Source organism: Xiphias gladius, chromosome 14 (assembly GCF_016859285.1).
Source record: "Xiphias gladius isolate SHS-SW01 ecotype Sanya breed wild chromosome 14, ASM1685928v1, whole genome shotgun sequence".
Classification (NCBI taxonomy): domain Eukaryota; kingdom Metazoa; phylum Chordata; class Actinopteri; order Istiophoriformes; family Xiphiidae; genus Xiphias; species Xiphias gladius.
In genome coordinates, this window is record NC_053413.1 from 11,675,503 (window position 1) to 11,703,252 (window position 27,750).

The 27,750-nt window shown below is 42.2% G+C and overlaps 2 protein-coding genes across 7 annotated transcripts; one reads left to right on the forward strand and one right to left on the reverse strand.

The window, feature by feature from the left end:
- Positions 1–264: 264 nt before the first annotated feature.
- LOC120798569 (integrin alpha-6-like) lies at positions 265–15,810 on the forward strand. 2 transcript variants are annotated; one of them, XM_040142934.1, is made up of 25 exons: positions 265–580; positions 7,244–7,371; positions 7,507–7,586; positions 8,359–8,620; positions 8,771–8,902; positions 9,021–9,234; positions 9,334–9,527; positions 9,645–9,742; positions 9,923–10,050; positions 10,131–10,220; positions 10,449–10,510; positions 10,733–10,902; positions 10,998–11,141; positions 11,249–11,364; positions 11,448–11,604; positions 11,729–11,812; positions 11,915–11,994; positions 12,316–12,393; positions 12,478–12,580; positions 12,712–12,882; positions 13,085–13,186; positions 13,306–13,416; positions 14,026–14,121; positions 14,337–14,462; positions 15,346–15,810. In XM_040142934.1, exons 1-25 carry the CDS (start codon positions 405–407, stop codon positions 15,508–15,510), a joined length of 3,267 nt encoding a protein of 1,088 aa, XP_039998868.1. In that variant the 5' UTR covers positions 265–404; the 3' UTR covers positions 15,511–15,810. The 2 variants fall into 2 exon arrangements, with proteins under 2 accessions (XP_039998868.1, XP_039998869.1); XM_040142935.1 differs by having other exon boundaries at positions 11,732–11,812.
- Positions 15,811–16,291: 481 nt separating this feature from the next.
- Positions 16,292–27,607, reverse strand: LOC120798570. 5 transcript variants are annotated; one of them, XM_040142936.1, is made up of 20 exons: positions 27,086–27,604; positions 26,790–26,899; positions 24,715–26,612; positions 23,934–24,066; positions 23,365–23,485; positions 23,175–23,279; positions 22,310–22,400; positions 22,050–22,211; positions 21,735–21,788; positions 21,133–21,233; positions 20,761–20,889; positions 20,529–20,625; positions 20,370–20,439; positions 20,093–20,229; positions 19,778–20,007; positions 19,479–19,544; positions 18,737–18,947; positions 18,383–18,481; positions 18,015–18,203; positions 16,292–16,941 (listed from the first exon to the last, which is right to left on the reverse strand). In XM_040142936.1, the coding sequence occupies exons 3-20, from the start codon at positions 26,593–26,595 to the stop codon at positions 16,696–16,698; spliced, it is 4,122 nt and encodes a 1,373-aa protein (XP_039998870.1). In that variant the 5' UTR covers positions 26,596–26,612; positions 26,790–26,899; positions 27,086–27,604; the 3' UTR covers positions 16,292–16,695. The 5 variants fall into 5 exon arrangements, with proteins under 5 accessions (XP_039998870.1, XP_039998872.1, XP_039998871.1 ...); XM_040142938.1 differs by having other exon boundaries at positions 20,093–20,208; positions 24,715–26,899; positions 27,086–27,605; XM_040142937.1 differs by having other exon boundaries at positions 24,715–26,899; positions 27,150–27,604.
- Positions 27,608–27,750: the final 143 nt, after the last annotated feature.

The following is a 27,750-nucleotide window of genomic DNA, read 5'->3' on the forward strand; positions in this document are numbered from 1 at the left end:
CCAACCTGGTTATGCTGCAGCCTTTATTATCGTGTTAGAGATCTACTTACAGAGGCTGCCAGTGTAGCCCCAAGCACCAATTTTGATTGTTGCAAATCTGTTTTGACAAAGCCTCAGGCATCACTGACCCAGTTAGATTAGAGCGTTGATCTGCTGCAAACTAACAGCACCCTAACGAGGTGTGAATCGTGTCCAACTAGACGACGTGAGCTAGATTTCCAAGCGCTTTGAATGTGTGTGTGTGTGTGTGTGTGTGTACCAGGAGAGGCCTGTGGGAGGGGCAGCTGCAAGTAGAGTGGACAAAATTCAACCCTGGAGTAGTCAGCCCGCCGCACTCTGCGCCTCCCTCAAGAAGGACTCACCTTTCGCCCGTAACGAGGGAGCTTTGCGTTTGATCGTATCTCATGGAGGGCAGGATCACCTGGGGACTGTGGCTGCTCGTGCTTCTCGTGGCATGTGGGCGCCTGGCGGCTTTCAACCTGGACACCGAAAATGTCCAGAGGAAGAGCGGGGATAAAGGGAGCCTGTTCGGCTTCTCTCTCGCCATGCACCGGCAGCTTGAACCGAAGGACCAGAGAATGTAAGAACCAGAGTTTTGTTTCTGGGGGGGGGGGTCGTGTTGGAGGCCATTTATTTACTGCTGCGTCGTCCGCGCCTTGGAGACACGCTTTTAATGCCTTCAAAATAACTTCAGTAACCACGTAATTAAAATGTCACAGCTCTGTGGACGACCGTCAAATTATTTAGCGTCGTTACAGCTGCTACATGAGATGAAAAAAATCTTGGTTTTTTTTTTCAACCCACTTTTGAGCACCGTCGAAGTTGCCGTAGATAAACCACAAGATTGCTAAATGCTATCCACGAATCACTTGCGCTCAGGTATGTCGCAGGTAGCCGTTTCATAGCAGAGACCTCTTTTCACGAAATCTTAAACCATTTCCTCCAACTTTGTAAAAGAATGTGCTGTGCCTTTTTATACACCTGTTGTGGGTTTCACCATTGGCCTACCCCTTGTCAATCTTCAATTAAGTCTTTCCTTCCAGGTTACTTATTTGCGAGTTGTTATTTGAACTCTATAGTGGTTTTATGGTAGCCTGGCACGCACAGGTGCGCGCGCACTTTTTTTTTCTTCTTTTTTTTTCTCTCAAAGTGGTTTTGAGTGAGACCGAGTCTTGGCATTTATTTTTTATGGGCATGGATTCAGAGGGATTTGTCATTCCGCATGAGGGCTAAGTGCCGTCAAGTTGTCACTGACATGATCAGCCTAAATAGAAAACTGGTTTGAGATCAGAGGAGTCATATTCGACTTTGTTACGATGAACCGCCCAGGAAAAAAAAAACAAAAAAAAAACAAACCGCATTTTAGCCCATGCTTCAAGTTGTTTTGTGTCTACATGGTCACTGCTGGTGGAAAAATGATGTGTAATCTGTAAAAATACCCTGTTGCAAGTAAAAATTCCTGCATTCAAAAATGTTACTTAAGTAGAAACAACATTATCAAAATGTACTTAAAATATGGAAAGTAAAACTGCTCAATGCAGAAAAACGCCCCCTGTGAATGTTGTATTATTATTATTATATGTTATATCATTGGATTATTATTACAATTGTATCAGTGTGTCAGTAGTATTTTAATATTGTAGATGGTCCAGTTGGAGCTAACTGTAACTGCGTTCTAAACTGTATTGTTAGGTGGTTTAATTTATAACAATGCGTTACGTTTTACCAACTCACTGTATGTTTTGTATGTAAAATTGTAATTAAGTTAAGTATGTAAAGAATATAGCTGTCGAATAAATGTAAAGGAGTAAAAAGTAAAATATTTCTCTCTGAACTGTAGTGGAGTAGAAGTAGTGTGAAATGGAATACTCAGGTAGCGTACAAACACCCGAAATATATGCTTAGGTACAGTACTTGATTAAATGTACTTAGTTATATTCCACCACTGTCCATGAAATAGCACAAGATGCTGTTTTATAGATGCCATTTATGTCATTTAAAGTATTTTATAGTACCAACAGGGAAAACGGCATCCTCTCTGTAATGTTAATAGTTGTGCTGCTATTACACAAAAATGGTCAGTACACAGGCTTTTCTGTCTTGTAACTAGTCCAACAGATGGGGTGAAACAGCACATCAAGGAGTCAGTTTTATTTGTTCTAGTAATGCCCAAAGGTCACCCCAGTGTGTTTACCCTCTGTAAAATATTCTGGACTATGAAGGCTATTAAGCATCCCCAAGTCTTTAACCTTCTCCACAGAGGTTAAATGCTGTTCTTAAACATCTTTACACATTTCTTCTACTACTGCTACACATGTGTACACACACACACACACACACACACACACACACACACACACACACACACAGTAGCAGTTTTTGTCCTAGTTTTTGGCTGTGTCTAAATGAAAGACACATGGTGATGAGCACGAGACCAAAGCCACCACAGAGTCCCCCGGCTTCAGGTTGTAAAGTTCAAAAAGAGAAAACAGAGCAGTGTGTTGACCAAACTACTGATCGATTGATTGATAAAGTAATCAACAGATTCATCGATAATGAAAAAATCTGTAATTTGCAGCTCTTACCCTTGTTGTTCAGAGGTCTAATCTCAGACAGGATTTCAGTGGGTTTTTTTAAGATGTTTGCCCTCATCTGCTATTAAAATACAAACATATTCCACATAGTTGGATAGTTTTTCTTTAGCAAGTCTTTTGCAATTATAACCTTGTCCTCAGTCAGTACAGAAACAGATAAGCTTGAACCATCAGGAGCATGTGTGTGTTACATTATAATACAAGTTTGAATGTGTGTGTGCATGTTTGAGCAGGAAGCCATGTTTTGTTTTGCAAGTGACAGTGCTCATACTGCTGTTACAGAGGTGGAATGTGCTCTGGCCGTGGACTGTGTGTTTGTTTGTATGCACATGCTTTCATGTGCTGGCCGTGTGTGTGTGTGTGTGTGTGTGTGTGTGTGTGTGTGTGTGTGTGTGTGTGTGTGTGTGCGTGTTTGGTGTGTTTTTAATGGTGCTGATGCATGCTGTGGCTGAGCACAGAGGCGTTGTCGTGTTGTCAGTCCTTTGGAAGAATGTCAGAAAGTCCACTGTGCTGCTTGATGCATTCCTAACCTGAGGTAAAAAAGAACTAGATAGATAGATTCCTTGTTCACCTATGTACATGGCAACAACATTTGCTGAAGTAAGTGTTAGCATGTGTGTACTTGTGTCCCCCCACGTGTGTTTCCTCACTTCTGGGTGTGCACCGTGAGTCACAATCCTTTGCCATCCATGCATGACCACTTTTATTCAGACGTATGTCTGTCATGCCCTACAGGGCTGAATATTACATGTACCTGCAGGAGAGGACAGGGGCTGGTGGGATCATGTATATGCATGTGTACGCGTGTCGGTCATAATTGCCAGATGGAGTCTGTATAAGTCTGTATGATAAAATCAAGAGGGGAAGTGCAAAATGCATGATTGGGGAGAGCAGATGAGGAGGAGACCAAGTGAGAGTTTAGGCAAGTTTGAGCTGGTGTGTGTTTCTGAGAAATAAACTGGATCCGAACAGTGAAGGGTATAGAGACATACTGTGAGAAAGAGGAAAGCAAGAAATGCTGACATGTTAAATAGTAATGTCAATGTCATACTGTGTCTGGATTGCAGAAATGATAGAGGGGATAGGACTGCAAAGTTTTTTTTTTTTTGTTTGTTTGTTTTTACTTGAGATTCTGGCAACAATTCAATATACTTCCAGTTCTGAATATGTACAGAACCAGATTTTTCATAGTTTTTTTGAACCACCTCAACCAAACACAAAAACAGCTGGAGTCACAACTTTACAAACATGACAAAACACACACACACACACACACACACACACACACACACACACACACACCACCAGGCTGATATAATTACATTCAAATTACAAGGGTATGCTGTAGTCAGTTCTAATGTAGTTAATTAGGTAGAACAAAGTCCAGTCCACAGGGGTCCATCATGCCCAAGACTGGTTGCCATATCTTAATCAATCCCTTGACATTGTCATGAAGGGTGTGGGTAAGCTTTTCCACAGGGAGCATTCTCAGTACCAAGTCATACCCACCGTCTAGCGCAAGGATGCCCTTAGATATCCAGAATATGAGAATGCTCTTTCTTGCTATAAATAACAGTATTCCAATCAGTTTAGCGTTGTGGTTGTTCCTTGCGATGTCCGGTTGAGCTGGCGAAATACACTGGAGAGGTGATAGCTCCAGGTCATATCCAATCAAAGTAACCACCTCACCTTTCACTTCTCTGCAAAATATTTTTATATGTGCATATGTACCAATTTCTGAATGGCATTTAATACATTTAGGGGAGCTTAGACCAAGCTTGCCTCTCAATATTGGTGTAAAATGAAGCCTGTGTAATACTTTAAATTGTGTCTCTCTATCAGTATTAAAGCTCTGAATAGTAAGTGTATTTTCTACAACTGATGCCCAGGTGTTTTCTTCTATCTGACTTTCTATATCAATCTGCAACTGCTTTCAAATTTGATGAGTAGAATGCTTAAAATTTAAACCGAAGGTTTCATAAACATAAGAAGTAAATCTTTTTGGTATGGGTTGATTAAAAACGTCTTCCAAGAAAGACACATTCGGAGAAAGGACTGCAAAGTTTAATACTGAAGTCAGCTTTGTGTGTGTATGTATATGGTCTGTTTATAAATATGAGAATCAGATTCAGTCTCGGGTTAGTTAAGGTTGTCCGACATCAAAGAGAGATAGAAAGGAACTGAAGAAAAGAGAGAAAGAAGTGATGGCTGAAAGAATGCTGAGAGGAACATAAATCAGTTTTACTTCTGGGCACCAAGTAATAAGCCGTTACTCAACCAGCAGGCTCAAGGCTGGCGGACAGATAGAGAGAGAAGTTGGGTAACACATGACATGAACCTCTGGATCTGCAACCCATTTGGAGTTGAAGTTGATAGGGTGCCACTGGCTGTTGCCAAGCAACGGGCTGTGCCCTAGCCGTCAGCCAGTTTTCCACCAAAAAAAACAACACACATCTCTCAATGGGATGCCTCCCTAATGGTCGCTCTGCGCTGGTCGCTCTGTTGTCCTGCGCGGGGACAGTCCGCCTGTGTGTCCGAGTGTCACTGCCGATATGTGTGTGTCTGCTCTACGAGTCGTTGCACACATGCCCAAACATGCACGTACTCTCTCTTTCTCTGTCTGTTTGTCTTAGTCCTTCCTGTAGACAAAGCCTGTGTGTTGGGGCTTCCTCTGCTGGTGAACGATTAGATAAACAGCTGGCTCGCCGTCAGTGGAGCAGCAGGTCGCCTTTATCACAGTGATAGTCCCTGACACATCATGTCAGCACTTCAGTCCATGGTGGCAAAAAATAATAAATATGCGAAGCATTAAACATCCAGTGTGTCCATTGGGGTTAGCTTCCAGTTCAGATTCTTACATGAGTCTTTTTGTGATTTGGATCATATGTAAGTAACTAGTGTAACTTTCTGCTGTGTAAATCATTACATGTTCAGTTCTTCGATAACATGATCTTGATATAATGTGTTATTTTGCTATCACATCACTGTTGCTGTTTGTGGACTGTTGTTGCATCAGAGATCCCAGTGACCCCTTACCCCCGAGTCCGTATGTCTTGGCAGAGCTCCTTCCATCGATTCTCCTGACTTCCTGTGTCTCTGAGGGTAATGGGGGTGGGGATGTGCCTATCTGGGATTCTCTGTTTTTCACAAATCGTTTATTTGAAGAGTTGACTCCTTCGAATCAGACTCATCTTTTCGATAGACAAGGCACATGCCCTAACAGTTTCCCCTTGTGTGAAAACACATTTTCAGTTCGGTATGTTGGTGCACGTAGAGGTGGAGAGCTTACTCCAGACTGTGTGGTATCAAGTGTCAAGTGGCTTTCACTTCCCTTACAGTTTAAAAAGACTGGCTTGGACACTAAATGACTGGGATGACTTCCCAAATTATAGTGTTCTGGTTCTTGAAACAAGGCCAAACCAATCTAGTAGTTAAAATAGGATAAACAGTGTACATTTATCCATCATGCGGAATGAGTGTGTTTCAACTGTCATGACTTATCTTACTGCAGTTTATTGTAGAGAAATTAAATCATATTTTTTCAATGTTTCCCGCAACACACATCTAAATTCATCTCATAACGGCAGCATTAAGAGATTGTGGGTAACAATCACAACAAGCCATATTGTTGTATGTCACATGGATTGATTTATTGTCCTTTGCTAATCCCCATCATGCCTGCTGAATTCAGTATTTGCAGTGATTTACGCTTTCTCAAGAAAACGGCTTTATACTTTGAAATCTTCTCCCACATGTAGTCAGTGTTTGCGGTGCTGACTGTGGAGGTCTACACTGAAAACATGCTGATCACATTAGGCCTCAGCTCTTCTCTCTGACTATATGTCTCTGCAAATTCCCTCCCAGATGGTGCATGTGTCTGAGAATGCTTTGTATTCCAGCTAAAATTGGCTTTGCTTAATGTCATCTGGTGAAGACAGTGTGCTGTACAACGTTAACTCTGAAGGTCATCAGACAGACAAAGCAAAACAGAGAGTGATCCTGGAGGTTACAAAGAGAGTGTGTATTGACAGAGTGCGTGTGCCCGGCTCTCCACTGTAAACCTCCGCAAAGCATCAGTTGAAAAGGATGACACCCTTGACTTGTTTGATTTACTCTGTAGGGAACCTGGGGAACTGAATGCCCATCTTGAAGGCTTGGGTGTTTAATTTGCCCTTGTCCTTGTTCCACAAAGGCTGCCTCTGTGTGTGTGTGTGTGTGTGTGTGTGTGTGTGTGTGTGTGTGTGTGTGTGTGTGTGTGTGTGTGTGTGTGTGTGTGTGTGTGTGTGTGTGTGTGTGTGTGTGTGTGTGTGTGTGTGTGTGTGGAGGGGGGGATAGAACGCCTGGTTCAATCTACCCCAGCAGACGTTTGAAAGGGGTCTTTGACACAGCTGGATCCCGAGGACATGGAACATCAGTTCGGTGGTGGATGTGTGTGTCTTAGTGAGTGTGTGAATATGGCTGTTGTGTGACACAGTAGACTGGAATGTGTGATAATATAAATGTTCAAGTGGAAGAAATTCCAGAGTTGGTCTCATTTTGAGTCCTAGATGACAGAAGAGCGCTACTGCTTGATCCTCTTTCACAATGTGCGTTTGATTGAGCTGCGTATGGTGTTTGGCTTAATGGAGTCATGTGTGTGTCTGTTGCAGGCTGCTGGTTGGTGCCCCAAGAGCGAAATCCTTAAAAGGTCAAAAAGCTCAAGTGACAGGAGGACTCTACAGATGTGACATGAGCTCCAACTCAGCTAGCTGCCTCAGAGTTAACTTTGATAATGAAGGTGAGATACCTGCTTACACCTGCACATTTCTCTAATATGTTTTTGGCTATTTTAGCCACTTTTTTTTCCTTCAAGATCGGACTCACAGTATCCTTTTTATGTCTATTTCTGTCCCCGCCTTCTGTCTCTGTGTAGAGGACTTAACCAGAGAAAGCAAAGAGAACCAGTGGATGGGAGTGACGGTCAACAGTCAGGGGCCAGGAGGCAAGATTGTGGTAAGACTGTTTGTCTTTGGATATGACCATGAACATTTTCATCTCATTATTATGAATTATGAACTTGTCCAAACAGTTCCCTTCAAATCAACAGAAATTCATTATTTAATACAAGTCAGTGGAAATTGACTGTGTACCAAAATGTTGCATAAACGTTTAAAATTTTCCATTATTGAAAATCTGGAAAGTCTGTTGAATAAGTGATGTGAAAACATACAGACTATTAGAGGTGCAGCTAATTAATCTGTTAATTATTCTTTGATTAATCAATATTTGTTTTTTTTTTTTTTGTTTTTTTTAGCCTTTAAAATATCTGAATATACACATCATAATTTCCCAGAGCTCAAGGAAAACCTTAGAAACATTGGGACATTGACTAGCATTAAATAATACCATTTCATATGAATGTTCCTTATGTCAGCAGTCCAAAATCCAAAGATATTCAATTTACAATGATATAAAACAGAGAGAGGCAGAAAATCCTCATGTCTGTGGTGCTAGAGGCAGTAGGAGTTTGTGTGTTGTGTTTTTTTTTGGTGCATGTACTCTGTGGCTGTCTTTGCTTATACTATATATCTCTCTCTTCTTGTGGGCACGTCTCTTTGAAAAAATAGACCTCAGTGACATTCCCTGTTTTATATAAAGGACTAAACAAACTGGTTAAGGCATCTAAACGTTTAATGCACACTTCAACTAAAGCTTTTTTCCCACTTGACACCACAACTCCTTCTCATCACATCAACTCAAGTATGTGTGTCTGTTTCCCTGGTAGACCTGTGCCCATCGCTACCAGCGCCGGACCAACGTGAACACACCCATTGAATCCCGTGACATTATTGGCCGCTGCTACGTGCTGAGTCAGGACTTGACAATCAATCCCAGATCAGGTGAAGATGGAGGTGGCTGGCACTTTTGTGACAGCCGACCCAGAGGCCATGAGATGTTCGGCTCCTGCCAGCAGGGCCTCTCTGCCACGTTCGACAACGACTACCACTACCTCATCTTTGGGGCTCCTGGAGCATACAACTGGAAAGGTACTCTGGTGTGTGTGTGTGTGTGTGTGTGTGTGTGTGTGTGTGTGTGTGTGTGTGTGTGTGTGTGTGCGTGAGCGTGAGCATGTGTGTTTTATTACGAACCAAATCTATCCCATCTTATCTTGTCTTACCTCTACCCCTCTCTTTAAGGTGTGGTACGCTTGGAACAAAAGAACGACACCTTCTTGGAGATGGATATCTATGACGATGGCCCTTTTGAGGCGGGAGATGAGAGAGAAAAGAACCCCGACCTGGTCCCTGCCCCTGCCAACAGCTACTTGGGTAAAACGCTCAGTCCTCACCATGACTCCAGTTGTTCCATTTACACAAAGAAGTGCATTCAAGTACTCGGCCATCCTCTGACTACGTAAGCAAGCATTCCTTTGTCTCTTTCTCTCAGGCTTCTCTCTGGACTCGGGGAAGAGTTTGACCAAGAAGGGGGAGCTGACAGTGGTGGCGGGAGCCCCTAGAGCAAACCACAGCGGGGCGGTGGTGCTGCTGAAGAGAGGCCCATCCTCAAGCAACATCTTGCTGAGAGAGTACACCCTGGAAGGGGAGGGGCTGGCCTCATCTTTCGGCTACGACCTAGCTGTGCTGGATCTCAATGGGGACGGGTGAGTGACGGAGGGTGGTTCACATAACCTGTAACTTCTGTTTTGAAAAGTGCTGCTGTTACAGTATACACACAAACATGTAATTCTGTTGTTTGTTAGTTGGCAGGACATAGTAGTGGGAGCACCTCAGTACTTTGAGAAGGACGGAGAAATTGGTGGAGCTGTCTATGTCTACGTCAACCAAGCAGGAAACTGGAACAAAGTCAAACCAACCAGAATAGACGGAACTAAGGACTCCATGTTTGGCCTGGCCGTGGAAAACCTGGGGGACATCAATCTGGATAGTTACCATGGTGAGGCTGCAGTATTTGTACATGTACTGCTGGACATTCTTGACGCCCCTCTGCGAATGAAATGTATGTACCTGTAAAACCGCAGTGCCAAGTTACTGTTGTCCCTCTTTGTGACAGATTTTGCTGTGGGAGCTCCTTATGAGAATGATGGTGCCGGGAATGTTTACATCTACAGCGGATCAGCCACAGGACTCAGCTCTAAAAAAGCTGTACAGGTATGTAATAAACTGCCTGAAGAACTATCTTAACTTTTTTCAACAGTAACTCTGCTGCAGCAATTTGCTTTGTGAAGTAGGAAGGCTCTCAGGTTGAGGGAAATACTGTAAAATTTCCCAACATAATGCAGGGTAATACTTTTGTTGTAGCACACAGAACATGTGTTTCTCTTGCTTCAGGTGCTGTCCGGCCAGCCTTTAAGAGTGAGTCTGTTTGGCTACTCTTTGGCAGGCAACATGGACCTGGATAAGAACTCCTACCCCGACATGGCTGTCGGATCCCTCTCCGACTCTGTCTTTGTCTACAGGTGAGTAAACCGGTACATTAATTTGATCATGTTTCTCTCATCATGTTTATTGAGATGCTCACTGAGTTTTGTCCTCCCAGAGCCCGTCCAGTTATTAACATCAAGAAAGAAATCAAGTTCACACCGAAGGAAATTGACCTTACCAAGAAGAACTGTGACAACAAATTCTGGTAAGTTTTGGCTGTTGTGTGAAATATGAATTATTTTATTTATGGAAGAAGCTAATATAAAGATCCCATCTATAAATGTGACTTTTAATGTCTAATCATTAAGTGGAAACATAATTTATTTAATTCAGGTGGTACTTCTTTTAATTTCTGGGCATTCATAAAAATTGTGTGGAAAAAAACTATGCCAGTACTGTGTCTGATTGTGGAAAAACTGCACTGTATCTCCAGCTTTACTATTGACGCATGCTTCACCTACATTTCCAACTCCAAGAGCTACGCTCCAGAACTGAGTAAGCTGACCCATATTTTTCTTTATTTAAGCTCAGTTTAATCTTTATCATGCTTTCTTTTCTAATTATCTTAAAAAACAGATTCCACAGGAAGAAACAATACTTAGGAATAATAATGATACAGAGTAATAGGGAGGTTAAAGCCTTGCACAGGATTTTCTGTTTTTCATCTGTCATTATTTATACTCCTCTCTCTTACGTCCCTTCTTCTGCCTCATGTAGTTGTGGAGTTCTCCCTCGAGGCAGACGCTGACCACCGGAAGCGCGGTCTTACTCCCAGGGCGACCTTCAAGGATTTGTCCTCCTCCCCTGAAAACTACAAATTAAAAGGGACCATCAAAATGAGCAGCAAAGAAGCGATACATTGTGTTACACGTCACCTTGTCCTAACGGTGCTGACTCTCTCTGGAAAATTTCTCCCTTCTCTCTTCATCAAAGTGCATCGTGGGTGGGGTGTGTAATGCTGTGTGATGTTCTCGCCCCACAGGAAAATATTCGAGACAGGCTGCGTGGGATCCCCATCGATGTGTCCGTGGACATCCAGAACGCCAAACGTAAACGCAGACAGAGCTCAGTTCCTCAACTGCAACCTGTCCTGGACACCAACGAGCCGGCGACGACTCGAGCAGAGGTGTGTATGCGTGATAGTTGATGTATGAACTTACTGAAGGATCGATTTCATTGACATGCAGTGGATGTTCCCACTGTCTCTGTGTAATCTTTTGTGTGCGTTTGTAGGTTAATTTCCTGAAGGAGGGTTGTGGCAGCGACAATGTGTGCCAGAGCAACTTGCAGGTGAAATATCGCTATGGCTACAGGACAACTGACGAAGACACGTTTGTTCCATTAGAATTGTAAGAGGATACACACACACACACACACACACACAAACACACACGGGTTATTTCATAAATGTTCACAAATTCTGTGTTTAAAGAGAGAATGGCGTGCCGGTGATCTCGCTCAAGGATCAGAAGGACATCGCCTTGGAGGTCAAAGTAACCAATCTCAATGGAGATGATGCACACGAAGCCTCTTTGAAGGCCAACTTCCCAAGCTCCCTGACTTACTCTGCATACCGTGGTGCACCTCGTGTGAGTCGCGCTATCTCTGACTCTCTCTCTCCCCCTCTCTCACTCAAACACACACACATACACACACACACACACTCACACACACTCATTTTTGGGTTTGACTGGGATTTGTTATTTATTTCAGCAGCTGCAGGTAAACTGCAAAGCCAGTAAAAACGGTTCTGATGCTGAATGTGACCTTGGGAACCCCTTCAAACGTGACTCAGAGGTGAGAGAAAATCACCTTTTTGGTCCTGTTTACCTCCTCTGCACAACAAGTGTCATTGTTAATACTTAGAAGTTGTGTATATCTTTGTGTTTGTGCATATAGACGACCTTCTACATTATTTTGGGTACAGCAGGCATCTCTCTCAACACCACTGAACTGGAGATTGATCTTCAGCTAAAAACGTGAGTATATCTAAGCTTCGGATCCTTCAGCACAAACAGCTAAATAACATTGATAACTAACTTCTTAGATAGTTAGGTGACTGATATATAATTTTTTTTTTTTTTTTTTTTTTTTTCAAATATGATGGATAGTTTGGTGGTGGTGATCGTTTGAACCTTACAGGGAGGTTCAGGGTTTGATTCCTGTCATATGAATAAATTATACTGCAGATACAGCAGACACACTTCTGGACTTTAAAGCACCTACTTTAATTATGTATTAATACTTGTAGTTCCTTAGGAGCATCTGTGTTAACCTGTGTGTAACCTCTGATTCGACAGGACAAGTGACCAGCAAAAATTAGATCTCGTCAAAGCAAAGGCAAAGGTGGCCATCCTGTTGCAGCTGTCTGTGACAGGGTAAGACACACACACACAAATGTGCAAAAAACACAGAAGTGTGCACAGATTCATGCCACTAACTGTGGATTTGTGTCTTTCCAGACAAGCCAAGCCGTCTCAGGTCTACTTTACAGGAGAGGTCAAAGGTGAGACTGCAATGAAGACTGAAAGTGACACTGGCAGTGCCATCACACATCAGTTGAGAGTGAGTGGAGGAAATCTACTATTTCATCGAATCATTGATTAATCCAGCATTCTGTATTTATGTGTGCGTTAGTTAGACAATTAATACTATGTCAACTGAGGTAGAACACTGTTCCTGGCTTGTCTTACAAGATAATCTACCTGGGAAAGCGATTGAGAGACTTTGGCACCGCCACCCTCACCATCAAGTGGCCAAAGCTGACAGAGCAGGGCAAGTGGCTGCTCTACCTGATGAAGATCAGCTCCACAGGAGTGGAGCAGATGGACTGCTCTCCGAAAGACGAGATCAACAGTCTTGGCCTGGTCAGTGAGAACATCACATTAATGTGTGGTGGTGTCTCTACCTGCATGATGTTTCTTTCTTTCTCACTTGATGTTTTTTTTTAAATGGCGGCAGAGGCATGTGGTGAAAGAGGAAGAGAATTTTACATTTATAGATTTATATTTCTTTAGACAGTTGAGGTCAATTTAACTGTTGAATGTACTTTTTCTTCTCTGCTTTAAGGAACCAAGTAACACCAGGACGAGAAGAGCAGCAAGAAACACCCAGGGAAGTGATGAGGGCATTATTTCCCGGTTTATTGACACCAAGAAATCAATATCTCTGGTAACACCACACAATCAAGTTTTATTCTATTCTATTGTTTTATATTACATTTTATGTGCATTTGCAACCAGTAGTAGAGGAATCCAGTAGTAACTTTGTACTCCCTTCTTTGTTCACAGTCCTGTGACAGTGGGGCACAATGTGTGACCATAAAGTGCCCCCTGCGGGGCCTGGAAAGTAATGCATTCATCACTCTGCACTCTCGCCTCTGGAACAGCACCTTCATCGAGGTAACAAAGTGTTTTAACTCAACTACTTTTCTGTGAGAATCAGGTTCCCTGTCCTGAGAAGAAAAAGGAAATGCAAATTAGCAAACCTCTGTAGAGTGTTAAGGAGGACTGTATAAGGTTAACTCTGCTTTAGGTTAAATCAGTGCCTCCCAAACTTATTCTGGCATGTCCCCCTTCTGAAACCAAAAAAAAGTTCATGCCCCTCCACCCCACAATTTTTTATCAATCATTAACAATGATACGGGAAGCAACTAATAAAAAAGGATCAAAGTTGAATTTTGTGAAATAAAGGTCACTGCCTTACAATCGGCAAACTCTTGCTTGTTTATTTTCCCGTACATAAATCATATTCATTCAGTTTAGTTTCAGTCCATATTTTTCCCCTGGTCAATCACAGTTGCAGTTGCTCTATGCCACCCCCCAGTTTGAGACCCACTGGGTTAAATGAAGAATTATTGAATTACAAACAGAACTTTCTTTGTAGGCTGCCTCGGGCACGGAATGATCTCTAATTTCTAATTGTAGCAGATGGATGTGTTTATTTTAGAGTTTTCTTTCATTACTCCCAGCACCATCTAAACTGGATCTTCTCCTATTTTCTTTATACAGGATTTTTCAAAGTTACATCATGTGGAGGTGACAGTGAAGGCCTCTCTGCACGTTGATAGCACAAAGAACACAGTGCTGGAAAATGCTGAGACAGAGGTAATAAAACGCAACAGAAAGAAAGAAAGATTTCACGATATGTGACTGGATTGGACCACGAAGGGGACGTGATTACTTACTGCGTGACATGCAGTTTTATGCAACAGGTCGTTAATGATGATGGACACCAAAACCTCAGCTGGTGTATGATTATAAATAGAGAATAAAAAGACGCTTTAAAGTGTTGTGTTCTGCCACTGTATTGTGTTCCCCAGGTGAGACTGACGGTTTTCCCAGAGAGGCGTGCAGCTCAGTATGGAGGAGTAGCGTGGTGGATCATCGTGCTGTCCATCCTGCTTGGGCTGCTGTTGTTGGCCCTCTTGGCTTTCCTTCTCTGGAAGGTAGGACTGAAAGATACAGGACCAGGATACACCCAATGCCCCAGCTACTACAAACACATACAGTACACCTGCACTCTCATGTTTTAAGTGAAAAAGCCTTTCAGAAGATTTTAATTTCTAACTTCTAGTTTAGTCTGTAAAGCACCATTTACAGGACAATTTGTAGGTATACATAACAGCGATTACACACATCTTCTAACAATTTGCCTCTCCTCAGTGTGGAGTCTTTGGACAAAAGAATAAAGAGGAGCCACCAGAAAAAGAGACACTGACGTCAAATGCGTAAAAAAAAAGAGGGTAAAATTACCCGGCCTGCCATGAATGAGTGAAACATCTTTTCTTGCTCCTTTTTGCTGCAAAAGCGCTGCTTTCCGGTATTAGACAGGCAGTGGGCAACTCTCACACTGTCACAGGAACGCTACTGTAAAAGCTAACTGATTATTTCTGCAAAGAATTTTCACCTAGAAGATTTTCACACATGATTATGTGTGTGGGTTATTACAGTTGACCTGCATGGCCAGGGGAGGTGATGGCTGATAAACAATGACTGTGTTATTTAAAGTTCTGAGGAACTACACCATGGGGGGCTGCTCTGCATCTATTTGATTTTCTCCTCCTCTATTTCCAGTTTCTTTTGTTGCAGTCACTTGGTCTGAAGGTTTCTTTCTCTTTTTAAAAACGGGCATAAAACATGTTTCCTTTCTTTAAGAGGAGGGCAGATGGCTTTCTGCACCTCTTAATAGATTCACTGCATCTTGGCTCTTTCCTGTGAAACAGACTGATGACATTAAACATCCCATCTTCCTTTTGCTTTCTTCAACTTCCTTTAAATAGCCGTCTCCCAAACAAAATATTGATTTTGTTTTCCCTTTCTTCACTGCAGTGTGGCTTTTTCAAGCGTGCCAAATATGAAGACAAGGTTCCCAGTTACAATGCAGTTCGGATTAAACGGGAGGAGAGAGCGATAAACCCTGGGAATGGTAACTGGGATAACCTGGAAAAGAAGCCCTGGATGACAACCTGGCATGACAATGACCATTATTCTTAACAGCCGATGAAATCTGACTCCACACAGATTTCTGTTGCTTACTGTTGAACTCCCAGTTTCACCGATTTTTTTCCTGCCCTGTCTTTGCACAGCTTGGACTATAAAAATCAAGAAAGAAAAAAATCTTTTGTAAACTTTTTAGTAGGACTAAAAACTTGATCAAACATCCTGCTTCAGGAGCTGATTTGATCTCGGATAGTCTGTATGAATCACTGGAAGGAGAGTTGGTCCTGCACAATTACTGTTTGTCTGTCTTTAGAGCTTGTTTTGTACATTGACTACGTTCAGTGTTGACTAGGGGAGGGAGGGAGGGTGGGGGTACGGGACTGTTTCTAGATTTTTTTTTTTGTACATTTTTTTGAATGTTTTGCAGAATTTGTATTTATTCTCTGTGAGGAGTACTTTCTGTTACGTGCTCTATAGGCCAAAGAGTCATTCAATGCTTACGCAAGCGACTTTAAAAATGTGGTTTTCCCCAATTTAAAATTTTTAAAAATTCTTTCTACAGTGCATCTGCCTTAACTTTTGATCAATTGGTTTGTATTCATGCTCAAGGTGCCTCAGGTTGTACATTATGGCAGAACTGTAAATTAATTAGTTGTCAAATACTCAGTTTTTAAACTTACTACCAAGCCTCTGCAGAATTCACCTTTAATTCACTGGCTCTAAAATAGGAAGAAAATGAGAGCCAATAATATTGAATAAATTTTTTTTTTGTCATATCCATGTTTTGTGTGTTGTTGTTCAAGGCCAAGTTGAATGAGATTTCAAGGCAACAGCAGGATGTTTAAAGCATTATTTATTAATACATAAAAAAAGCATTTACAGCAATTACCTGAGTGCTTAAAATCAGCACTGTTAAATATTAAAATCATTGTAAAGGATAATTTACGGTTGATTGGGAAAAGTAAAAACAGTCAAATTCTCACACACTTTATAACTGACATATTGACAAATACATAATTGCTGGAGTCGAACTCTGCTGTAGCCTGAAAATCTCTTAATTACCAACCAGTGTTCTGTATCCTAAATGATATCAACATGTGAACTATAGAGGATGTGTGCAGTAGATGTACTGGTTTCTAATAGCTAAATAGAAATTGCTTCAAGTGTATTTCTGTGTGTGTCAGACTGCAAACACACCATCATGCTGGTGGTGTATCCGACATCACCTCTGTCGTTTCTTTATAAGAGTGACTCAGTTCTTACAGTTTTGCCACTGTGTCTGACGTCTTTTACAGACTTCTCCATCATCACCCTCACACACTCTTTTCCTTCATTCTCTTGGCCCAAAACTGCATTCTTCTCTTTCTCCTTTTCTTCTTTCGGTCTCTTCTCTACCTTCCTCTGTTCTCTCTCCTCTCTTTTCTTCATATCCTTCAGCTTCTTCTTGAGGGCAGACCGGTCACTTTGACTGCACACGCCCAGAGCCTGACATTAGGAGGAGAGAGGAGAAAAAAAAAAAAAAAGCCAAGCAGAGGGAAGACGTGTCAACAGAAGTTTACAGGCTCAGGTTAATGAACCTCCAACAAAACCAGGTTTCAGTTTTAAATTTCCGCTGCGATTGATTAATTATAGATCCATTTGTGGTGGTTTAAGCCTAATAAAAGGGGACAGAGACAGTCTCAGTGAGGTAGTTACTATCAGTTGATATTTGCTGATATATATGCATTCCCCCTTTATCTTATCAAAGCTATAAGGGTGTTGCCATATACTGTACTGAATTTCGACTGATAAGAGGAAATTGCGGCTCCGATAGGCCAAAGATATGTCTGAGCGTGTGGACATTACATATTTTGTCCATCAGGGAGCGCCAAGAAGTCTTTTTAAACTGAGAAGTCCCCTTCAGTACATATCATGGTAACAATTCTTTGGGGTTTTAAGGGATCCTTGTGTTTATGTTAAAAAGTTCAGCCAACATATCCTTATCTGACTTTTTTAAATCTTTAAAATATTGATAGTTATCAGCCTGTGTTTACCAGTAGCTATTTCCAGACTTTATTGAATTTCCAAACAAATAGAAATCAAGTAGCATTTAGAGCTTCAATTCAGATTTTAAATAAATATAACAGAACTGAAAAGAGAGGTCGAAATAAAGCAGCAAGATAGCAGGAATTTATCAGCATATATGGAAAATTGTGTCCTCTTAAAACTGGCAGGTGGAATCGTTATTTTAACAAAGTGTTTTGGGAATTTAAAAGATATTAACAAAACTCAAAGTGTACTCACATGGACTTTTATATTAAGACTACTGCTCATTAATTAAACTAGAAAAAGTAAAACCAATGTGAAAACATTGGTAAAGTCCAGTGCCTTTAAAAAGGTAATTAGTTATGATCTTGAGGATATAATATATAAAAAATGTTTAAAATGCGGATTTTAGAAAAAAAAAAAAATTCCTGTATAATTTGAGTAAACGTATCAGAGTTGCAGAGTCAGCATATCTGTGCCTCCAACATTTGATCAAATACTTTTTTCCCCTGATAATGATTATAACTGCTCACCTTGAGTTTCTCACTGTCCATGTTAAGCAGCTGTGTCCCGTCCACTCCTCTGGTAGCAAATTCAGATGTGTATTGATCCAGGTTCATGGCGATTAACCACAGACAGACCTGCTGGTTGTTCCACTCCAAGATGGGTTGACTTTGCCACTGATTGTTGTTGTTGGTGGGAACCGGGTCATCGTCCAACGTCTGACGGGACACGAGAGACAGTGACAGGAGAAGACAAGCAAAGAGAGAAATTAGAGAAAACTAATTAAAGAGGAGAGTGACTTGGGAGGAAAAAAAAAAAAAAAAAAGGGGGTAGGGCAAGGAGTGCTCCATGAGGAAAGTAGTAAGGAAAAATGAAAATGAATGAAGGGAGAACTCACCTCAGTGGAAGAAAAGGTCAAAGTGTGAGTGTGTCCAAAGAGGGAGTGATCAGAGGCATGACCCACCATGCTGGAGCTGCCCACTGGAGAGCCAATACTCTGGAACCAAGAGGAACAAACCTGGGCTGCCTGCACACTCCATATCTATTGCTTACCCATGCATGTGTGTTTATTTTAAAAAAAAGGTTTCTTGCTTATAAAAAGGCATCCAGAGAAGAATCTCAGTAAAAAAAGTTGAAAGAGGGAGAGGATGTCTTGCAGAGAAGCCTGAGTCTAATTTGTATCATTGTTTCTTCAAGTTAGCCAGAATTGAGCCACGTGCACATATTGTCGGTATAGACGTCCAGCTCTTACCTGATCTCTTCTGCCTGTGGTGGTCAGGTACGGTAAACTGCTGCTGGACACAGACCGAAGCCTCTCCCTGCCTCTCTCCCTCTCCTCCTCCTCTTCCCTCTCCCTCCCTCTCTCTCCAAACCAGGGAAAGGGCAAGCAAGAGGGCATGGAGGTGACTGAACCTGATGGAGAAACTCCAGCAGGCTCATCCACCAGGTCACCAAACGACCCCCTGGTGAAAATTATGACTATATATATTAAATAAAACACAGATTAAGTAAATTCCTGAAATTTCAGTAAAAATAAACCCGAGTGACACTCGCCTGCACTCCATTTATTTTGTATTTTTGGACTTTCTAGTTGAGTGGAGGGATGTAAAGCATTCATATCAATGCTGAAGCAGAAAAGCTGAATGCTCTGTCAAGGTATATTCAGAAAAATCTGTTTCCGTCAACCTTCAATGTATCTCCAAATAAAAAAAATAAAAAAAACTTGTCTGGAAGTTTTTTCCTCTTTTTTTGGCATTAATTTATAATTGTGGATAAAAGCAGGTGATGGGATGGTATTTAATGAGCCTGATTGCTTTCAGGAGAGGCAGTGTGCAACAGAATTACAGAGGATACAATAGTTTGGATCATCAGTTTTGAATGGCTTTTATTTATAGCCCTATCAAATGATAAGGAAATTCAACATTAAAAGCTTTTTGTATATCAAAACCCATTTTGCATAGTTTAGTTTTTGTGCATCTGTGACATTATCACACCTGTTGTTCGTGGACCTTCTGCTGTGTTTTCCACTTCTCCTTTTGCTGAGAGACTTGCGAAGGCCACTGGAAAAAGAAACAGACTATAGTCACTGAAAGTATCAGGAAAAAAGCCTGACACCAGCAAAATGGCTGGTCAGTGTCCCTACTAAACAAGCCGCTGTGGCAAATAACCAGAACATTGCTTGGGCTGAAAGGGAATCTATCAACTACTACGGCTTTTAAACCAGATAATATGGGACAAATACTTTGTTATAATCCCAAATCTAAAATGGAAGAAAGAGACAGAGACCCTGCACCTGAAGTCTGGAAATCTCCTTTTGGACTTTCTGGAAGCTGACAATTTGCATGGCGAAGGAGTGACAGTGTCAGTGATGTAGATGGGAGGGGTGAAGATGGAGCTGGTGGGAGGATGAGGACTGAGGGTTGAGAGCGAGGAGGTACTGGACATGTCACTTCTACTGCTCCTTTGTACCACTGTGGGAGCAGACAGCGATTGGCTCTCCTCTGGTTTCTGGACAGCATCTTCCTAAAAGCAACAGGGGACATGTGCAAGTTTAGGTTTCGCAGTTAACTGCAAAATTTAGTGCCAATTTTTCAGCTCCATCTCTTACCTGTTTTCTAAAGCTCTCTCGGAGCTTGTCTCGTGAGGGTGGGTGGCGCTTGGATTTCTGGGCCAGCTGAGCTCTAGCTATATGAGCACTGGAGTCGAGACGTCCTGTATTGGGGACTGGAATAGACCACTCTGAACCTAAGACAAACAATTCCTTTTTGTTTGGTCAAAAAGTGCATTTTCACTCAAGAGGTTTGGAAAAAAAAAAAAAGAAAAAGAAAAACACTAGAAAAACAAAACAAGTAATTACCAGTGCTCTCAGTAACACAGCTACGTACCTATGACTGAAGAGTCCACAGAGTGGTTCTTTCTTTCAGCTACAGGCTCTTTTTTCTCTAGCTGTGCTATCTGTGACAAACAGTGTGAAACAATGACTACAGAGAAATGGCAGTCTCCGTAAAGTAAAATCCATAAAGGATTGAGACGACTCTTCTCACCTGGATTTGCAGCCTTTCAATAGTGTCACTATGCTGTTTCTCTCTCGCCTCCATTTCTCTCCTCAAATCTGCTTCTCTTTTCTCTCTCTCCTCCTCTCTGTAACAGCATTTCAAAAGGTTAAATCCAAATCCATGGGGGGGGGGTGTATTTTAACAGGCATACAAAATACACTAACTGAGGAGTATTATTCTACATTGTCAGAAATAACAGAAGAACAGATTTGATCAATACCTGTTCTGGTATTCTCTGACTAGTCTCTTGGCTTTGCCGTATTTGATCTCCAGGCTCTCTGATTGGCTCTGGGCATCAGCCAGTCGCTGGCTCACAACCCTGCACAGTGTCTGGGCCTCTTGCCAATACCTGATGAACAGAGGGAGGATCTATTATAATATTCTTAAAAAATCATTGTCTTCATAATGTTTCTCAACATGATTATCCTTTTGCAGGCTTTATGCTCCCACCCCATCTTTAACCTAGATCTGTATATACTTTCAAATTTGAAATTTATCACATCTACCGTGGAAAAATACATTTCTATGAAATATGCGATAGGAAAAAAATGGTCATAAATAGAGATGAAGCATAGCGTCTTTAGCATCGTACTTCTCTAGTTTGTCAGCTTTCTCCTCTCCATCCTCCACTCTCTGCTCTAGCTCAGTCTTCTGGCTCTCCCAAAACGCCTGCTGCTCCTCCCATGCCTTTAACTGAGAAACGCAGCAAAAGATTATGTCTTTTATGTATGCATGTCTGCAATTAATGTCATATGCACGGGGGGGGGGGGGGCAAGAAAGGATTCCACAAAAGGCCTCTGTTGTAATTCACATCAAAAACTATTCTTAGAGTAGCAGAAACAGAATGCTCCTTCAATCCTCTTACTTCAAGGAGTTTTGACACAACAAATGAAGCATTCACTGATCTAACGCAGCATGATAGAAGAAAGCCAGATTTTCGACTGAAAGGCCTTCACCAACCCAGTTATGTCACAGTGGCGATTACTTCAAGGCAAATGCAGAAAAGCAGGGCTGACATGGAGAAGTGTTGGAACACGGCCTGTGTCCTAATAACTCCACACCGAGCCATCTCATACACGGTTAAATGGGTCAGACTGTTCCAAATGTGGATGCAACGGTAGTGTATTAAAGTGAGTACAGTTACTGGTTTGTGTGCGTGTGAGAGGGATCCCAATCTCAGATCTCGCTCTCTACCTTTTCTCTGGTGTGGTGAAGTTGGGCCATTCTGCTTCGTAGTTTTGACTGAAGCTACAGAGAAAAAATAAAAGGGCGGGGAGGAAATATACGTGGATCATTTTGGGTATATTGACATATATATGAAAGGAGATACATTTTTACTAGCTTTACATTACAAGCAAAGGATTATACTGACTACTATTTATTGTTTTTACAATATAAAACTGAGATGAAAGAAATGGAAATATAATCACATCCCTTAGTGTAAGATTTTTTTATGATATCATGTTTTAATGGATGTTAATTAATGAATTCATGTTGAATGTAAAGCACCTGCTGGTATTTGAGGCAGAGCTGGTAGTTGTCCAGACCGGAAAGAATGGACACATCCTCCTCTTCATCTTCCTCCTCTTCATCTTCCTCTTCTTCTTCAGCCACTGAGCCCTCCTCTGACACGCTGCCGTCACTATCCTCATCTCCGCCTGCTCTTTCCCTCTTCATACATAAACACAAAACACACAGTAAACAGTGCAGGAAAACCAAATGGAATTCTTGACAAGTCTGAAAAGCCACTCTTCTTTAAGAAAACGCACCTTTCTGGATGCTTTATCCATTTCCAGGCTTTCGTTGATCAGTCTTGCCACCTCACTCTCCACACCCTCTTTCTCACGACCAATCAAAAACCTGTGGCCGAAAGAGAGAAACCCATTACAGCTGTGAGCAATCACCACATCCCACAACTCACTTGCACAGATTGTGTTATGGGACAGGCCTTTATCTCACTGCAGACATTTTGGCTTTTCATAGTAGCTAAAGCACAGGTGTTACTAATAACATTAGTGATGAGATTTTAAGTTATGACAGTGAGCCAGCACGCACCAGGACGCTGAAACTGAAGTAGCTAATTGGAATTCAGCCATCATTGATTTTATTATTTACATCTGTGCTTTTTCTACTGTGACATGATTGTGAAAGAAAATGTCCAATGAGTTGTTGCAGTATGTTGTCATTGCCAATTAATGCAGTTGTTGGCATAGGCTGTTGTGAATACTCGCTGTGATGGTGCGCTTACAGACACTACAATATCAGAAATTTTGATTGTGTTTTGTTGTTGGAAAACTTATCTCAGAAAACCCTATTTCAGAAGAAAACGCTCATGAGAATGTAAAAAAATGTGAATGAGGTCACCCCTGGTTATAAATAGGTCTGCTGACTGGCAGCTGATCTCAGATGGTGAATACAGAAATGAATGGATGTTGAATACAGAAATGAATTGCAAAACCAATGACTATATCTGAATGGCTGGTAGACAATATAAACTCTATGGTATGCTAAGGAAAATGGTTGGCAGTAGTGTCAAGTATATATTATGTACAGCTGACTGTTTAAAACATGCAAATCCACTGGTGTGGTCCGTTTAAAAAAAAAACATCTGCGCTCTATAACATGGTAACTTACTTGACGAGGCCTGATGTATTCTTGAGTATAGTGGCTGCAAACAGCTGGGAGACTCCAACCAAACTCACCCCATCCACCTCCACTATCTGGTCATTCACCTGAATCCTAACACACACAAACAAAAGAGAATGTCATGTTATTAGAGCCACGTTGAATTCCCAGTAAAGAAGAGAACGAAGCTGAAATGCACCTTCCGTCCCTCTGTGTTGCTCCTCGTTCAGTTATTGTCTTGACAAAAATTCCCAGTTTTTCCAGTCCCTGGTCAGCCCCTACACCCATTCCTATGATACTGATACCCAGACCGCCATGGCCTAGAAGGAAAAGACATTAGGAATTTATCCTCAAATTAAATTAACATTAGTCAAGGGAAAGACTGCTGTACCATAAAGAAGCGAAAGATCTGTAATGAAAACAGGGAAAAACACCTTTTAGGAGAACCCTGTTACTCGAAATAAGGGGAGAATAATTTTGCTTTTTACCTATTATCTGTCAGCCTTGTATTATTTTTTTGACATAAGACAAACTAAATTGTTTGGAATGGATTTAAAGGCTCTACCTTGAATGGTTGCAACAATGCTGTAGTCACATAACTGACTCAATAGATCTCTATGCATAGAGAGGTAGAAAAAAAATACCACTGTGTCACTGGTATGCCACTAGATATGACCAGTTACATGAATGTTTTTCTTTCTGGCTTCGGATGTGGGCCCTGAAATGCAAAAGACACAAAAAGTGAAGGAAAACAGGGGAAATACAAACCCTTTTCTATCTCCACTGGAAAGACGTCCATCCTGTCCACTCTCTTCTCCAGCTCATACTCGGCCGAGGCGGACACTGGGTCAATATCCTCATTGTGTCTGTCATACTCTGCGTTAGAGTAGGTGCTGTACACCTGTCAGACAGCAGTCAATATACATTTAAAAATCACTGCAACGGCCTCAGTTTATGTCAACAACAGATGTCAAATCCAGGCCTAGTGAAAATATTGTTTTGTGCATTGATAGCTAGTACACATGTTCTGCAGCTATTGACACAAGACGACACCGTTTATGTTGGCAAATCTGTCAGTGAGAGTGTGTGAGAATCAGAGAGTGATAAATTCAGGGAGTGCAAATACTTAATTACAGGATGGCCAAATATCTCAGTGTACAAACAACTCCCATCTGTCAGCTACTGATACTACACTGATCGCCGCTGCAGCAGTTTGTCAAGAATTAAGCCCGACTGTTGCCATACGAATCCGCAGGAATGTTTTCTGTGCATTTACATCATGGCAGCTCTGAGCCGAGTGCTGACAGAATGAAGCATGTGGGATCTTGCTTTTCCCCCCTCCCTTGATGGATCAGAAACATGGCTTTGGGCTAAAATTCTCTTATATGGATTCAAGTAGCATCTGGAACTGACAGTCACGCAAATCTACAATGAAGAGCCTCCTTAAATGCTTGGCTTTAGAGACAAGTGACCCTGCAGCTGTCAATAAAGCGAATAACGAATGCTGAAAGCCTGAATTTGTATCATTTTTATTAAAGAGTTCCTTTACCTTGATTGGTGCTGAGGAGAACCGGACCTTCCTCTTTACCTCTTCTGATGCATCTTCATCATCCTGATCAGGAACACCAGGAATTTCCTCATATTCCAATAAAATCTGATTTCCTGCGTGCAGAGTGTTTTCAAAGTCCTGTCTTGGTGACGTTGATTGCTTTGGATGAAACTGGGATTCCTGATCATACACAAAGGCCTTGTTCTCAAGGCTCTCTTTGCCTCCTCCTATGTCATCTTTTCCATCACTATCTCCACTGAATGCCACATGCTTGACCTCCTCATTGGCATGCTCAGATGTTGTACCTTCTTCTCTCTCCCTTTTCTCTTCTTTTTCAGTTCTTTCCTTCTCTTGACATTGTCTCCATTCTCTCTCTTCACTTTCACCTTTCCTCTTTCCCTCAACCTCCTTGTCAACATCCTCCTCCTGCATCATGCCTCTCTCTTTCCTTCCAGCACTTTCCTCCACTCCTGCATCTGTCTTTCCCCACCTGTTGTCCCCCTTTTCTGTTGACTTCTTCTTAGCCCATGCAATGAACTCTCCGTACTGCTCCTCCCTTTCACCCTCCCATTGTTCATTCACCTGCTGATACTTGTCTCCTCCACTTTCCTTGTCATCTTTAGTCTCTTTTTTACATGGCATGCTTCTGGATAACTGCCTCTGGTGTTCTGAGGGAGCAACTGGCCCACCTTCTCCTGCTCTTAGTTCCACTTTGTTTTCCAGCGTATAAGGTCCTGGTGTTGTTTCCATGCTTGATTCTTCAAAAACATCATCCGCTAGGGCCTCCACATGTTCTCCTACAATTTTGTTTACATACTTTCCCTCCTTGTCCTCAAGCCATTGTTTGATCTCTTTTTGCTCCTTTTCCTCTTCATTCTCATCACTTTCTGATGACTCGGTCTTTACATCAACGAGTTCTGCTCTCACTGGCTCCTCAGGGGTCAAGCAGAGGTCAAGATTAGTGCTTTCTACCCTTTCTTCCTCTCCCTGTGTTCCTGTGGTTTGACCATGTTTGTCAGGGTGGGAGGGAGATTTGTTGGCTGCTTCAGCAGGGCCATCTGATACAGGAGATTTAGGGTGCCTTGTCAGGAACATGGGTGCAGGAGACTTTGGCGAGGAAATATTTATGACAGGTAGGTTTATGTCTTTATCAAAGCCATCCTCCTCTGTGTGCTTCCTTTTCCCACTTGCCTCTTCCCCTTTTTCCAGCTGGCTGTTTCCTCCTCTCCCATCCTCTCCTTCTACTTTCCCATCCGCCATCCCCTTACTTCCTCTGCCAGTCACAGGTTTTGAAACTCCTCCAACCTCCATCACCTTGGTCTCAAATAACCTCCGGGTAACAGAGAACTTCTGAGCCAGAGCGGCTCTGTCAATATCCCTTATCTCATCCGATCTGGACGGTTTATCTTGCAGAGAGGATTCTGGGATAGAAATGCTGGCCACAGTGCTCAGAGCTGATGAGGTACTCATGACTGAACATCTGGATCCAGAGAAAGGTGATGTTTGGAGCTGCAGGCTAGGATTTTGGGGAGGAAGGAGGAGTGTGGAGCCAGAACTCAGCACTGGACCACCATCTTGTCTAAGCTGCTGGCTGTCCATTTGGAGGAAGATGTTGTCTCTGATCTTGGTCCCCCTGGTGCTGTGGACTCTCCCTCTGCTGCCTGTGCTGCTGCTATTGCTGGTGTGGGACATAATGGGATCTGACAGGCTGTATAGCAGCCTGTTTGGATGCACAGCAGAGCGCTGAGGACCAGCAGCAGCTTTGGTCCCTTGGTGAAGACTGGTCCCGGTGTCAAATGAACATTTAATGGCATGGAAGTCAGACTTGTAGGTTATCCTGTGAGGGGAGGCACTTCGGCCTTTGCTGTCCGTCCGCATCATTTGAGAGTGTAGGTTCTCTGGAGTGAGAAAAAAAACTGTGAAGGAGCTGAGGAGGAAGATTTTCACAGGTAATGAAAGCACCTAGACAAGCGTTGAGCAGGTAGATAATGTTTGAGGTTTTGCTGGTACAGTGGAATGGTAGCAATAAGGCAGGAAATGCGCTGGATAATACGGCTGGTGTTTTAAGAGGTTACTGTATTTGTTGGATGACAGCAGGTGACAAAGGCAGGCTCTTGGTCTGTAAACTTCATGGTCTTCAGGTAGCCTTCTGATATTTATTCACAGTCCGCACAGCAAAGATTTCCTGGAAATGCATTTTGAGAGAAGGTAAAGTTTGGACCTTTACAAAACTTTCATTGGGGTGAAATGGCACAACGCAGGGGGGGCATAATAAAAATTACAGCCAAGACAAACTATCAAGTACCTTACTCATGACTTGGAGCTATAAACGCTGTGATTAAAACCAGTCAGACTGAGCACTCATACTCACTGAGCAATTAGAAGATCAGTTCCGTCAACAAATACAAAACGTAGCATGAAAGCGTTTTGCTCACCGAGTTACTCGACACAGGTATTTACGATTAACTTGTTTGCAGCAACAATGAAGTCCTCTGGGAGCTGCTTTCATGTGCTGTCAGAAAATGAACGGCGAACAGAGGACACAGGAACGCGGTAAATATGTCTGGGGAAAATGCCCACTTTAAATTAAATACTGTTATGTAATTTAGCTAATTTTGTTATCAACGTTCTGGCACTTTGTGTCAAATAAAGAACAAAAGATGGTCTTTGAAGCAGTCGTTTTGTTCATTCAGCGTCATAAGCTAATTATGGGTGGCTGGTGTGTTTTGTCCGTTCTTCACCGTAATACACGTACAGTACACCACAAAGTTCCTCTCGTGCTCCTTGGATTGTAAAACTAAAACGGCAATGTTTTTTTCTACATTAGCCTTCTGGCCGACTGTGATTAAGACTGCCGGAAAAAAAAATTAACGCGTAAGGGCTCAGAGCGGGAGTTTACGACAGCATGTGAAGGCAACAAGTCTCACCGACCTGGCTGGAGTGCGCGCGCAGTTTAAAGGTCGTGACAAACGTTGAGTCGTCCTGGGTGTCGGACGAGCGGCCAACAACCGGGAACCGGTCACCAGTCACCAGTAA